We start from the raw sequence: 13,629 nt of genomic DNA on the forward strand, positions 1-13,629 counted from the left end.
ATTTGGCAACTCTCTCCAGGGACAGAAGTGCTGGCAGGCTCCATTATTCCTTTGTTGAGAGTTCTTCCCACCCAGCCAGCAGAGTGACAAATCTGTGATCTCCATTAACCTAGCTAATATTATTCACCCCACCCAGGTGATTTCCTAAGACCCTGTGACACCCACGTACACACTGGTCCAAGCCTCAGCTTGCGCTGCAGAATTTGTTTCAAAATATCTCAAAGATTTACAAACCCCAAACAGGCAGTGGCTGGTGTCAGCATGTATTATAGCTCTTGTTATGCAGCCACAAGCCCAGCACAAATGGTGACAGGAAACAACTTGCATTGTAACACCCACCAAGTGGCCCCAACCTTGGCATAAGCTGTGGTCAGTCCTGGCATGGAATGCAGCCTCAAATAGGTGACCACCAGCCCATCATAGGTGGTGGCTGGTCTTACCTCACATAATGATGCCCACCCAAGTGTCCCAGGCCTGGCACTACTAGCAGCCAGCATAAGTTTGCAGTATAGCCTCCCACAAGCTCCTCTAAGCCCAGCACAATCAATAACTGACTACAGATCACTTTGTAGCTCCTATCAATATGCCCCCAAACCCACCCCCGGTGGCAACTAACCTTGGTCTACACTGAAGCCCCTCTCAGAAGGCTTTAAAATCAACACACCCAGTGTCTAGTTTCAGACCACATCAGAGCAGTACCTGACCAGCTTCACAAGTTACACATCCTAAGGGAGGACTCACCAGCACCAGAGTCCCAATAAAGTGACTCCCACTACATGTGGTCAGCCCCTATGCAATAGGACAGGGCTGTATTTATAGCCTTATGCAGTCAGCCTCACCAAGTGACATGCCAGGAGGAATTGAGGCCCAACTACAACAGAAGGGAATATACAAAACTTTCACAAGGGACAACCCTGAAGCACCGAGCTCAGGTGACTAGGAAGACTGTGCTACTGGTCCTCACAGGATACTGACTATTTAAGCCACAAGAACTGTGAGATATAGGAAATCTACCTAGCAAATGGGGGGTGTGGGGAGGGGAGGTCAGCTAAAGTGAGGAGACAAAGAAACATGTCCCACATGAAATAACAAAACAAAACTTAAAAACAAGAAACAAAACAAAATGGAGTTAAATAATCTACCATATATAGAGTTCAATATACTGGTTATAAGGACGCTCAATAAACTTAGGGAAAAAAGAGATGTACTCAGTGAGAACTTCAACAAAGAGATAGAAAACAAAAAAGTACCAGTTAGAAATGAAGAGTACAATAACTTAAATAAAACACTAGAGAGAATTAACAGCATTTAGATGAAACAGAGAAGCAAACCAGTGATCTGGAGGACAAGGTAGGAGAAAACATTCAATCAAAACAACAAAAATTAAAATAATAATAATTTTTAAGAAATGAGGATAGCTTATTGTCCTCTGGAAATCAACTGTACCAACATTTATAGCATAGAGATACCAGAAATGATAAGAGAAAGAGAACAAGGAATTGAAAACCTGTTTGAAGAAATAATGATGGAAAACTACCCTAGCCTGGCAAAGCAAATAGACATACAATTCCAGGAAGTGCAAAGGGTCTCAAACAATATGACTCTAAAGAGGACCACAACAAGACACATCATCATTAAAATGCTAAAGGTTAAAGACAAAGAGAATCTGAAAAGCAATAAAAGGAAAAAGAAAGAAAGAAAGAAAGAAAGAAAGAAAGAAAGAAAGAAAGAAAGAAAGGAAGGAAGGAAGGAAGGAAGGAAGGAAGGAAGGAAGGAAGGAAGGAAGGAAGGAAGGAAGGAAGGAAGGAAGGAAGAAAGAAAGAAAGAAAGAAAGAAAGAAAGAAAGAAAGAAAGAAAGAAAGAAAGAAAGAAAGAAAGAAAGAAAGAAAGAAAGAAAGAAAGAAAGTAAACAGTATGTACAAGGGAGCTAGTACAAGGCCATAGCTGATTTCTCAACAAGTGAATTTTACCAAACATTCAAAGATGAATTAATAGCTATGTTTCTCAAACTAATAAAAAAACTAAAGGGGAAGGAAGGCTCCCAAGTTCATTTTATAAGGCCAGCATTACACTAATACCAAAACCAGGCAAAGACATTATAAAAAGACTAGAGGCTCAGTGCATGAAATTTGTGCATGGGTAGGGTCCCCTAGGCCTGGCTGGTGATCAAGGCCAGCTGGGGCCTTCCTTCATTCTGCGCCATCCCCTGGTGGCCAGTGCATGTCATAGCGAGAGGTCAAACTCCCAGTTGGTCGAACTCCCAGTCGGTCGAACTCCCAAGAAGACAATTTGCATATTAGCCTTTTATTATATAGGGTAATTATAGGCCAAAATCCTTGATGAACAGAGTTGCAAAAACCCTCAACAAAATATTACCAAACCAAATTCAGCAATACATTAAATTGTACTAGTATCAAGTGGGATTATTCCTGGGATTCGAGGTTGGTTCAATTCTGTAAAATAATATGATATACCACATAAACCAAATGAAGGATAAAAATAATGTGATCATATCAATAGATACAGAAAAAGCATTTGGCAGAACTCAACATCCATTTATTCAAGTACTTTCAGCGAAGTGGGAATTGAGGGAACACACCTCAACAGCCAAGATTATTCCACAGAACACGATTCCAATCATTAGAACTGAAGAAGAGATAAAGAGTATACCACACAAGCAAAAAAAATAAATAAATAAAATAACCAAAAAACAAAACAAAACAAAAAAAACTTTTTCCTTGGGGGGAAAAAAGTATACCAGATAAGAAAAAGGTGAAGTAGTCCATCACCAATAAACTAGTACACAGTAAGTATTAAAGCAACCTCTTTAAGAAGAAAAATCACAATATGAATATGAAAATATAGGAAAGGAAGAAATCTTAGTAAAAGCAGTAAATCCACAAAAAAACTAAAAATAGAACCCAGCAATTTCACTTCAGGGTACTTATCCAAAATAATTGAAAACTTCAATTCAAAAAGATATATGTATCCATATGTTCTTTGCAGCATTATTTAAATAGTAAACAACATAAGTACCCATTGATAGATGAAATGAAGAAGGTAATGTGGTATATAAATACAATGGAATGTTATTCAGCCATTTAAAAATTGAAATCTTGCCATTTGTGACATCATAGATAAACCTAGAGGGTATTATACTAAGTAAATTTAAGTCAGGCAGAAAAAGACAAATACATATGATTTCACTTACATGTGGTATCTAAAAAAAGTCAACTAACAAAACAAACAAACTCATAAACACAGAGAATAAATATATGATTACCAGATGAGAGAGGGGTTGAGTTATTGGTGAAACAGTTGGAAAAGATTAAGAAGTGCAAATTGCCAGTTATAAAAACAGCCCTGGTATGTAAGGTACAGCATAGGGTATAGAGTCAATAATGCTTTAATAACTATGCATGGTACCAGATGTACTAGACTTATCAGGGTGATCACTTCATAAGTTATAAATATGTAATCATTATATTGTACATTTGCAACTAATATTATATGTCAACTGTAATTAATTTTTTTAATATATAAAAAATAAATATAAATTGTGGCTCCGTCATGTACCAGTGGTTTTACTTTGAGCAATATGCCCATGTAATTTGTTAGGATTAAATTAGAACATACTTTCACAGCTCTTAGAACAGTGTCTGGCATGAAGCAAGTGATCAATACATTTTGCTTCTACTATAAAAAAAAATTAACTAGTTTTTTTCCTGAAAAACTGCAATAGAATTAATAGTTTTATGTCAGTATATTTCCCACATAATGATTTTTCACATTTTACTTAAAACCAGATTAGTTTAAAGACAAAAAGTGATACAATTACAGCCATTAGTGCCATTTGCCCATGTGTTTTTGTGGTTTTCCCAGTTCTGGGCATACAGTTGGTGGGTTCCTCCTGGCTCCTTGGCATTCGTTAGCTGTGACCACTTGACTTACTTTATTTAACCAAAGAAATGGGAGTAGAAGTGCTATGTACCACTTCTGGGTGTGCAATCTGCCACCCTCTCTTTGCCTGGAGAAGCAGGAATATGTTAGGGGTGGGCCAGAGGACATCAACTTTGTTTCTTCTTCATATGAACAAGCTGAGGGAGAAGAAATGGCTCTATAAGTTAGGAAACTGATGTGAATAAAGACACTGAGACTAGAGGGTAGAAACAGTATGTTTGTGGAACAGCAAATACTGGGTTCAGTTTTTCTTGTGTTTTATGGAATTTTTCTACTGCACATCTGATACATACTCAAGTAGAAGAACATGGAATATATAAAAAAAGAGATTTTACATAAATAATCCTACATCAAAAAATATCATATGACTAGGTATTTTATATTCAATAATGTATATAGTATAATTGACAGAAGAAAACATAAAGAACATACTCTATTCCAATTAGCCAAATTAATCATTGCTCTAGTAGGAGTAATTTGTATAAATAGCAAACAGAAACAAAACAAATATTTATAATTTGAAATATTATATAGCTTAAAATATTATGAAGTTCCTTCTTTTAAAAAGATAACATTTAAATAACTAGCTCTTCTCCGGTGTAATATATTATAGTATACATCCAGGAAATCTTTCCCCAATTGACTCACAACATTCTTGGCCTTCAAAAACTACAATTTCTGAAAGCTTGCCTTAAGTGAAAAAAGAAACAAAGATTCCCCAAGAAAAGCAATATTCTATCTCTGGCCTCAAATTGTGTTTTGAAAGATTCAAAACATAGAAGAGAAACAAAAAATAGCTGAAATCTTGGATCAGATAAGCTTTTCCTTATACAGTATTATCTCATTGACAATTAAACAAAATTAAAAATCCAGACATTAGGTTTACCATTCCATTCCAATAGACTATCATTCTCAGAGTGCATAGTGGAAATGAAGCAGGTGGGTAGAAGTTAAAGTAACTGACTCTCCAGGGCAAAGAAAAGAAGGCAGGCAAACCTCCTCTAATCATAGCAACAGGAAAACTGGATCTCCAGGAAAATAAACTAATAATCCTGGCTAAAAGAAGGGTCTTCATCTACAGAAATTTTAATAGCAAGTCCCTGGTAAAGGACTTTGAGTAAATAAATTTATCATCTGTGGACTTCTGAGCATGGCTCCCTGAAAAATGTCACACTGATCAGAGATCAAATGGAAGTGTTTCATGGATGAAACAGTCCTCCTGTGTGAGGCAACCCACAGAACCTCCCCTGGAGATGTGATTTATTATTCTCGCTCAGAAAGCAGATGTTCAATGAGTATAAAAGAGCAGCCCTCCACATTGCAGACCTGTCCCTCTTCATCTGAGCTTGACCACCAGAACATTGAATAATTAGTAAAGCCTGATATTAGGGTAAAATCTATGATTTGTGTGAGTCTGATTTAACAATCTGATCCTTTGTGTTAGCTCGCCATGCACTGAATATTCTTTTTTTTTTTTTCATTAAAAAGCAACAATAAACTTCCAATGTATATATGACATTTTTCTATTAGGTGCTTTTTTACTTTTTAAATCAAATTAATGCAAAAAGCAGGGGTTTTTTTGTTTGTTTTGTTTATCAGATCACATTCTGATAAAACTTTAGAAAAATGTTAATATATAGAATGTGCTTATGAATATAAAATTTTATATATTGTATTTGCATTACTGAAGTTCATAAGGTAGTTTTCAAGAGACTAGTCATTGATTTTTTTAAATATATTTTATTGATTTTTTACAGAGAGGAAGGGAGAGAGATAGAGAGTTAGAAACATCAATGAGAGAGAAACATCGATCAGCTGCCTCCTGCACACCTCCTACTGGGGATGTGCCTGCAACCAAGGTACATGCCCTTGACAGGAATCGAACCTGGGACTCCTCAGTCCACAGGCTGACGCTCTATCCACCGAGCCAAACCGGTTATGGCATGATTTTCAGAAACCTATTTTTAAAATTCATGTGGTTACACCCAATGCCAGTTAGATTACAGAAATCTCCAAAAACATAAGTCATAAAACAAAGTTGTATAAAAATTGTACTAATATAAATGAAACTCCAAATCTATTTTAACAGTAACTTCTTAAAACATATATATACCATGATATAAATAAAATTAAAATCTGTGGAGCATATTTATTGCCAAATGAAGTTATCTGTTCTTTCAAGTTCACTCTGCTATTCTTAGTGGGGGAAAAAGTACACAAGTTTTTTCCACGTTAGAAATTCTGCCAGCCTTATGAAGAAGAAACTTCTACGAAGAGCCTGAGTAGAAAGGTAACACATTTATTCATTCTCCCTGAATATTATATTCAAATGTATTAGTACATAAGCCTTCCAGATTGTTCATCAGAGTTTAAGATATTGGCTGATCTCCCTTAAAGGGTGCAGGGACACTTCCTTCATCTCCTGAGTCTCACATTTTTTAAAATTAAAAAAAACCCAAAAAACTAAACTAAATCTCAGAGGGAAGTCCCACAACAATGGTTTTACCCTTGCTGCCATGCTTGCTTTTCTCCATCACAATTCACTTAGCATCCATTGGTCATTACTCTTCCCAGAAACCAAGACGCTCTTTCCCTTTCTTCCCTAGGAATGCTCTTGCTACCTATAAACATCCTCCTCCTCATCAAGTTTCTTTTTCAAAAACATAACTTTACAATGAGGGTGTCCTCATTTCGTACACATGTGTATGAAATTAATGCTGCAATGAATAGCTTTCAGATGTTTGGAACAATCGCTAAAAATATTTTATCATTATTTGAGCCTCTTGCTCATAAACCTCCTATAAGTGAATCAATGTACAGCATTCAAACAGGAAAAAAGAAAAACAGAATTTTTTTTTTTCATAAAATCAATGGATATACTCAATGTTTGATTTGGGGTAAAAAGTAAGAAAGGTATTTACATCTCCCCCCCATTTACAGTCTACCTTACTTTTCTCCATTGCAATTAATGGTATAAGCATACTGTGTATTCAACAGACATCACTTGGAAGGCATAGGACAATCTAACAGCTCTTAATGCTTATTGATGTCAAGAATATCAGTTCTTTTCAATGGAGGATGCATCCATCAATCTATCCTTGACATGTGGACATCTTTCAGCTACATAAATCAAGTACAATTGGTATGTTTAAAAATATATAAAATACTGTTACAATTTTTTAAAAAGGTTCCAACACATCATAATGGTGATTACTGTTACCACCCCCTCCTTCCCCCCCGCCAAAAAAAAAAAAAAGAAACACAAAACTAACAAGCCAAACAGAGAATTTTTTTTTTTTTTAGAAAAGGTGATTATACATAAAAAAAGATTGTCTGGAATTATATTTAGAGTCCTAAAAGGATAAAAAAGCACAAAACACAGCAACATGAAAAGCATCCCTTTGTTAAATTTGGACATTCATGCCTCTATCATCAGGTTAAATGTGGAATAGGAAGTATATTTTGTTTTCTAAAAAAACATTATTTAAAACAATATCAAATTTAGGTAATTATGCAAAGTTATAGAATTTTAAACACTTTAGCAAGGGAGTTTTCATGTGGGTCATAATAAAAATCATATGTACAAAATAACATACTTATTTTACAGTTACTAAAAATCTTTTGAAACAACTATATGTCCTAAATCTAACCAAGAAGGATAAGTTGCCTATAGTTAAAAATATAAATAAATAACAACTAATATGCATATATTTTAGGGCACTACAAATTAAATTTTCAGAATTATTTAAAATATAAAGTATGTGTTAATAACTGTTAAAATATCTAGTAGAAGTGTCTATGGTTTTCCTTCTAAGCAGTTCTGCATTTAAATAAATAATTCTCACTATCATAAAATTATTTCCTTAGCTCATATGCTCATATATTATACATGGTAGATGGACATTAACATAGTACATCTTCATCATCACAGTTATTGCTGGTCCACACTGCATATTTTAGAGAAATATATATATATATATATATATATATATATATATATATATATATATATATATATATATATTGATTTGAGAGAGAGAGAGAGAGAGAGGAAGGGACTGGGAGAGAGAATCATCGATCAGTTGCCTCCTGCACATCCCCCAGTAGGGATTGAGCCCATATCCCAGGCATGTGCCCTGACAGGGAATCAAAGCCACAACCTTTTAGTGCATGGGAGGATGCTCAACTAAGTGAGCCACACCAACCAGGGTGAGAATTCAATCTTTAAAAATTTATAACACATATACAGTATACAGTTACCTATATATTGGCATATGTAATACATGTATAATTTGTATTGAGTTTTGCAATCATGCAATCCACCTGCATTCTAAGATCAGGACAACAAAACAAAATCCTGACTTTTGATCTGGAATACCTAAGCACAATCTATAGCTCTGACACTTGTTAGTAAAGTTACATGAACTTGAGAAAGTCACCCAACCTCTTCAAATTCCACTATTCTTATTTTGAAAATGAATATACTTATACTTGCCCATCTCTTATTTTTAGTTAGTGAAAATTTCAGACAAATATACAGGCATAATGGTAAAACATAATGTTTCCTTTCATCAATAAATACTAATGTTGCACTCTTTGCAATAGTCAGATACACTCTGATGCCTCTTTCTTCTTCTTTGGGGAATAATTATAAACCTTAGCTTCATTATACCCTGGGATATAGTACAGTAATTACGATGGTTCCTATACATTTTTTGCTAAAAACAGATCAACACCCCTATGTTCACCCTGTTTTTAATTCACTTTTAATATAATCAAATAAATACAAGAAAATTAAAGTTAAATGGACAGATTATATAATAAACATTGTGAGAAAATATATATTTTTCCATGAATGTAAAATTAACCAGTATATTACATGTTCTCAGATGTATATTCAGCCCAAGTTCCAGTAAAAAATTAAAATAAAATGGGCAGGGGGAGGGTAAGAGATGGAAGGGCTTTGGAGCAAGCAGCACTGAAATGTCTTACCAGTATTAAAGAGAAATCATAAAATTGTACCTTTTGAGGTAGAAGCCTTTTTTTTTTTTAGTCTGTATTGATTGAGAGCTTCTGCTCATTACTTTTGAGGGGAAAAGTACCTTTCTTTATTGACTTAATCCAGTTGCTAATACAAAGTCGTTTTTTTCCTTTGCATCCTTCTGAAAATATCTTTAACTGAATTCTTTCTTCTTCTTCTTTAAAATGATATTGACCATTCAAGTTAATAATCTTTACCAAGGAAGTGCTTTATTGTAGGTGATATAGTTTCTTACATTATCTAAATTAAAAGGTTTCAAATATAAAATAAGAAAATAAAAAGAAAGACAACAACAGGATAGAAGAATAAACTCTAGAAAACAGAGAAACAGAAGTTTTTGTATCTTGACATCAAAGGGCACTTTAAGTGGCAAAATCAACGAGACATACAGTGTTTTCATGTAAATAAATATATTTGTAGTTTTATTTCAATACCATGATTTAAACCCAGCATTTGACCATGCGTATTATGTCATGTAACAACACAAATAATTTAAGAAATTTTATAACATATTCTTGAATGTTACCACCATTAACCATGATTATTTCATAGAACTCAATAATACCTGCTTTCTTCTCCTTAGCACTATGGCTGTTCTAGTTCCCAGCACCCTGCCCACAACACTGAGCCACTCTCTGGGATCCCTCACTTATCCTTGCAATAAACTACAACATTCATGAGTGCCTTGTTGCTTCCTAGCCATTTGATAATTAAAGTTAGCTATTATAGAAAGTCAATACACAAGGACCGGCCAAAATCAGGTGGCTATTTCAAGTCTAGGAGGTATGCTTTCATTTATGACATTTCAAAAAACTTCCCACAATACTTATAAGGTCCATATCCAATAAACCTTCTTCACCTGTTTAGTGATATAGATTTTTAATTTCTATAGTAAGAATAAGACCCGTCATTATTCTATTTGAAGACATACTGCTTTCATCTTTTTATCTCAATGTAAGGAAAAAAATAGAGATAATTTAGTTCTTCAGTAGAAATTGCCCTACTAGGACAGCAGAGCTAAAAGCATTGTTTTCAAACTTACCTAATGTACACAGAATATGTGGTGAAATTAAATGAAGACTATAACCACAGAGACAAATGATATGGATGAGAAACTTGAACAAAAAATATGTACTGCCAAGTGGAATATTACATTCTAGAATGGTTGAACATAGAATTTTTAAATAAAAGTCTATTTTGTTTTTAAAGTACAATAAAAATAAGGTAGGAATATGTTAGTTGAAACTTTCATCAATATTTTACGCAATTTGGTACAAATGCAAAATGTGTGAAATATTTGGAATGGAAACATTTCTGTCTTACATACTCTGAGAAATAGCTAGCATATAGAATAAAGGAAAATTGATTATATTCAACATTTAATAAGTCACCGATTCCTTATGGTCAAGTAATGATTTAACCTAGGTTGAAATATGTACTGGTTTAAATAAACCTTCAGTGCATGTAGGATTCCACAGGGCCTTGAAAAGAAGAAAACAAAAATAAATAAATGAATGACATCAAATTAATAAAACAAAATGAAATGAAATTTAATGAACATATAAAATTCTTAGACACTTTAAAAAAGCACACAGACCAACATAAAACTGTCCTATTTATGATTTTCTAAGTAAATATTGCTATTAAAATTTACTAAAAATATTTATATTAGTAATGTTTACAGGCACCTAACTTCCAATTAAATACACTTTAGTATTAAACACAATATGAAAGAGGGAAGACCAATGGACTAAATTTTATTATTTCCTTGGTTTTGTAGAGTCAAAAATAACAGTTTTACTAAACTATTTCCTCTTAGAATTCTTCCAGTAAAAAACTTCAGGCAAATTAAGCAATTAAATAATAAGTCTCACATGGCTCTCCTGGTATTGTAAATCATATTTAGTTACAATCCAAGGTCCTAAAAACAAAGTTCCAACATAATTTTGTCAATCTGTAGCAACTATGTTATTATTTTTAAATTTCTATACTTTATTATAGTTTAAGTGATAGAAAACTAAAACATTTAAAAGTCTATACTAATAAGTATAGAATATGATATCTGCCCCTAACAAAAGTAGAATTTAGTTGTAGAGACATAGATATAGAAAAAAATGATCTATACTATAAGGTGATAGGTTATATGTGAATATATGATATATGTACATATATTGAGAACTGATATTATATAGAACAGACAACTGCAAGATAGTAGGTTATATAGGACTGATAGCTGCTGAAGTTCTGACATGAGAGGTCACTCCCACTTTGGGTGATCAAATCAAGTATATGAGATTGCAGCTTGGCCCAAAAAGAAAGATATTACAGAGGAGGGTTAGTCCAGATAAAATGGTTAAGTACAACAAAACAAACAAACCAAAACACTAAACAACAGAGACAAGATATAGCAATTTATGTTGGAGCAGTTTAAATGGAATAAAAGGTTTAAGTTTAGAAACAGTAGGAGCTAAAATTGCCTAAATAGGGAAGGGTATAATTTTAGCTGCTACAGATGCTGGTTTGATAAATGTGAATTTCATCATTTACTAGTAAACCTAGTGAGCCAGGGAGTTTTAAATACAAAACAATGTAAGCTGTGTGCGGTGTTTTCTTTTTTCTTTTTTTTTTTTTTTGCTTTATTTTTGCATATTTCTTTGTGGTATCATATAGATTAGAATATGTAGAGACTATAAGTAGGAAGACAAGACCACAGTCAACATGAAGAAGTCCTAAAGCAATAAGCAGTATTGAAAAGTAATTATTCTTCATAATATGATTTCCCCTACCAAGACGCTTGCTCCAGTTTTGTTAACAGTCAACCCATCACTCAAGTTACAACTCAAGCACAACATCCTCAGAACGGTCTTTCCTGATGAGTCTTTTCTAGGCACACGATCTCCTCTTTATCTGATTCATATTTTAATTTCATATTTCTGCTATTTCCTTCATGGACCTTATCACTGGGAAAATATCTTATTTAGTTCTATAATTTCTAGTTTATTGTCTATCATTATCCACTAGAATATGAAGTTTATGAAGAAAAGGAATTTGTCTATCACACATTACTACAATCTCAGTGCCTGGAATATCCTTATTTTTTAAATGACTATATGCATGAAAAAGGTGAAATATCTGATGACGAAAATAATCACAGGGCTACTGAACATTATATATAGGTACAATATGTATTTGCCAACCAAAAATGCTTATACAAAAAAACAACAAACGAACACAAAAATCTGTAGAATCATTAAGACTAACAAAGAGTTAAAAGAAGCCCAATGTTCAGTACCCGCTCCCCAAATGCTAGTTGAAACAATGTGAACAGAGGAAAGATATTTTTATATTTTATGTATTTCAGAAATTTGGAATTCTGCTATCCACAGGTTCCCACATATCACAAATATAAAATTAAGTAAGCCCACACTTGTGGGAAACGCCTCACTGTTTAGAAAACCTAGCATACCCAATCTCAGTCCTCCACCTCAGCTTCGGCTAGCTCACCTTCCCCCAGGAAACAGGATCTGACAGTCTGACCCGGCAATCTCTGACCTCAATCATGCTCTGCATTGTGTTGCTGCCCCTAATGCTCTATAAAACTTGCTCTTGCCCCAAATCCCTCAGAAGAATGCTCCACTATTTGTGAGGCACCGCACTACACAATCCATGGATTATTTCCCTTTGAATAAAGGACATCAAACTCATTACTAAATTGTATACTTTAGTCATTTGACAGATTGGCGACGAGGATGGAATCTGAAGAAACCTGCTGAAAATTCCAGGGATGGCTCCCAGATGCAGGTGAAGGTACCCACAGCGCCTTTAGGTTTGCTGTCCCTCCAAGATTGCCCGTAAGCTTCTCTCAAATCAAACTCCACTTATTTGTGTTCTGAGCTCTTCAGTGATGTTTGTTCTAATCCTTCCTGCTAGAAAATTGGGGTGTGAGAGACTCCAGACTTTTCACAGGATGAAAATGTGGATTTGAAAAACTTCAGACATTTACAGTGTGGAAACTGGGGTGTGACAGACTCCAGATTTTCACAGGAGACTTACAGGTCTCAGGAATTGTGCACAGGCAGCCAGAAACAGGAAATCTGCTTGAATTAGAAAAATATTATTTCAACAAGGAAAAATAATGGCTAGTTCTCAATCTACAGAAAGCAGGGACATACCTCCCAGGACTCCTGCCCTTTTTATGATAAAGAAATAAGATGCAAACAACTGTCTATTTCTAAAACATTGGCAATAAATAACCTAAGACAATTTAGAAGTACAGTCACCATTTTGGGGTTCTCTATGTTTGGGCTTATCCACTTATGAAGAGTCTTTAAAGTACAGGTTCAAACACTAAACAAAAAGAATGGCATACTTTCTTTGGTATGCTGATGTGTAAGCTTCTGAATCAAAAATTGTCTCTTAAATATTCATGGCAAAAAGCTGCCAGACAGTTAAAACAACAGAAATCTAAAAAATCAGGAAAGGCATTTCACACAGTCACTCTAATCCCAACTGTACCCCATCCTCTCACTTCCCTTCTTCCTAACTACCCTGAGATCTCAACTCGTGGTTGGATTTCCCTTTCCATTCTGAAGATCTCATCACTCAATCCCCTTTTAAAACCAGCCAAC

The 13,629-nt window shown here is 34.3% G+C and overlaps 1 protein-coding gene across 4 annotated transcripts in view; it reads right to left on the reverse strand.

Moving 5' to 3' along the window:
* CCSER1 (coiled-coil serine rich protein 1) overlaps positions 1-13,629 on the reverse strand; it is a 1,185,560-nt gene that overhangs the window by 499,751 nt on the left and 672,180 nt on the right. Inside the window, exon 10 of one of the 4 annotated variants that reach the window (XM_059665427.1) lies at positions 9,395-10,482. The exons of the other annotated variants lie outside the window; for them this stretch is intronic. Coding sequence (XP_059521410.1) covers positions 10,423-10,482 — 60 coding nt within the window. The 3' untranslated portion in view covers positions 9,395-10,422. Of the gene's footprint in view, positions 1-9,394; positions 10,483-13,629 lie in introns of those variants that run through there. 4 annotated transcript variants of the gene reach the window in all.

Source organism: Myotis daubentonii, chromosome 1 (assembly GCF_963259705.1).
Source record: "Myotis daubentonii chromosome 1, mMyoDau2.1, whole genome shotgun sequence".
Classification (NCBI taxonomy): domain Eukaryota; kingdom Metazoa; phylum Chordata; class Mammalia; order Chiroptera; family Vespertilionidae; genus Myotis; species Myotis daubentonii.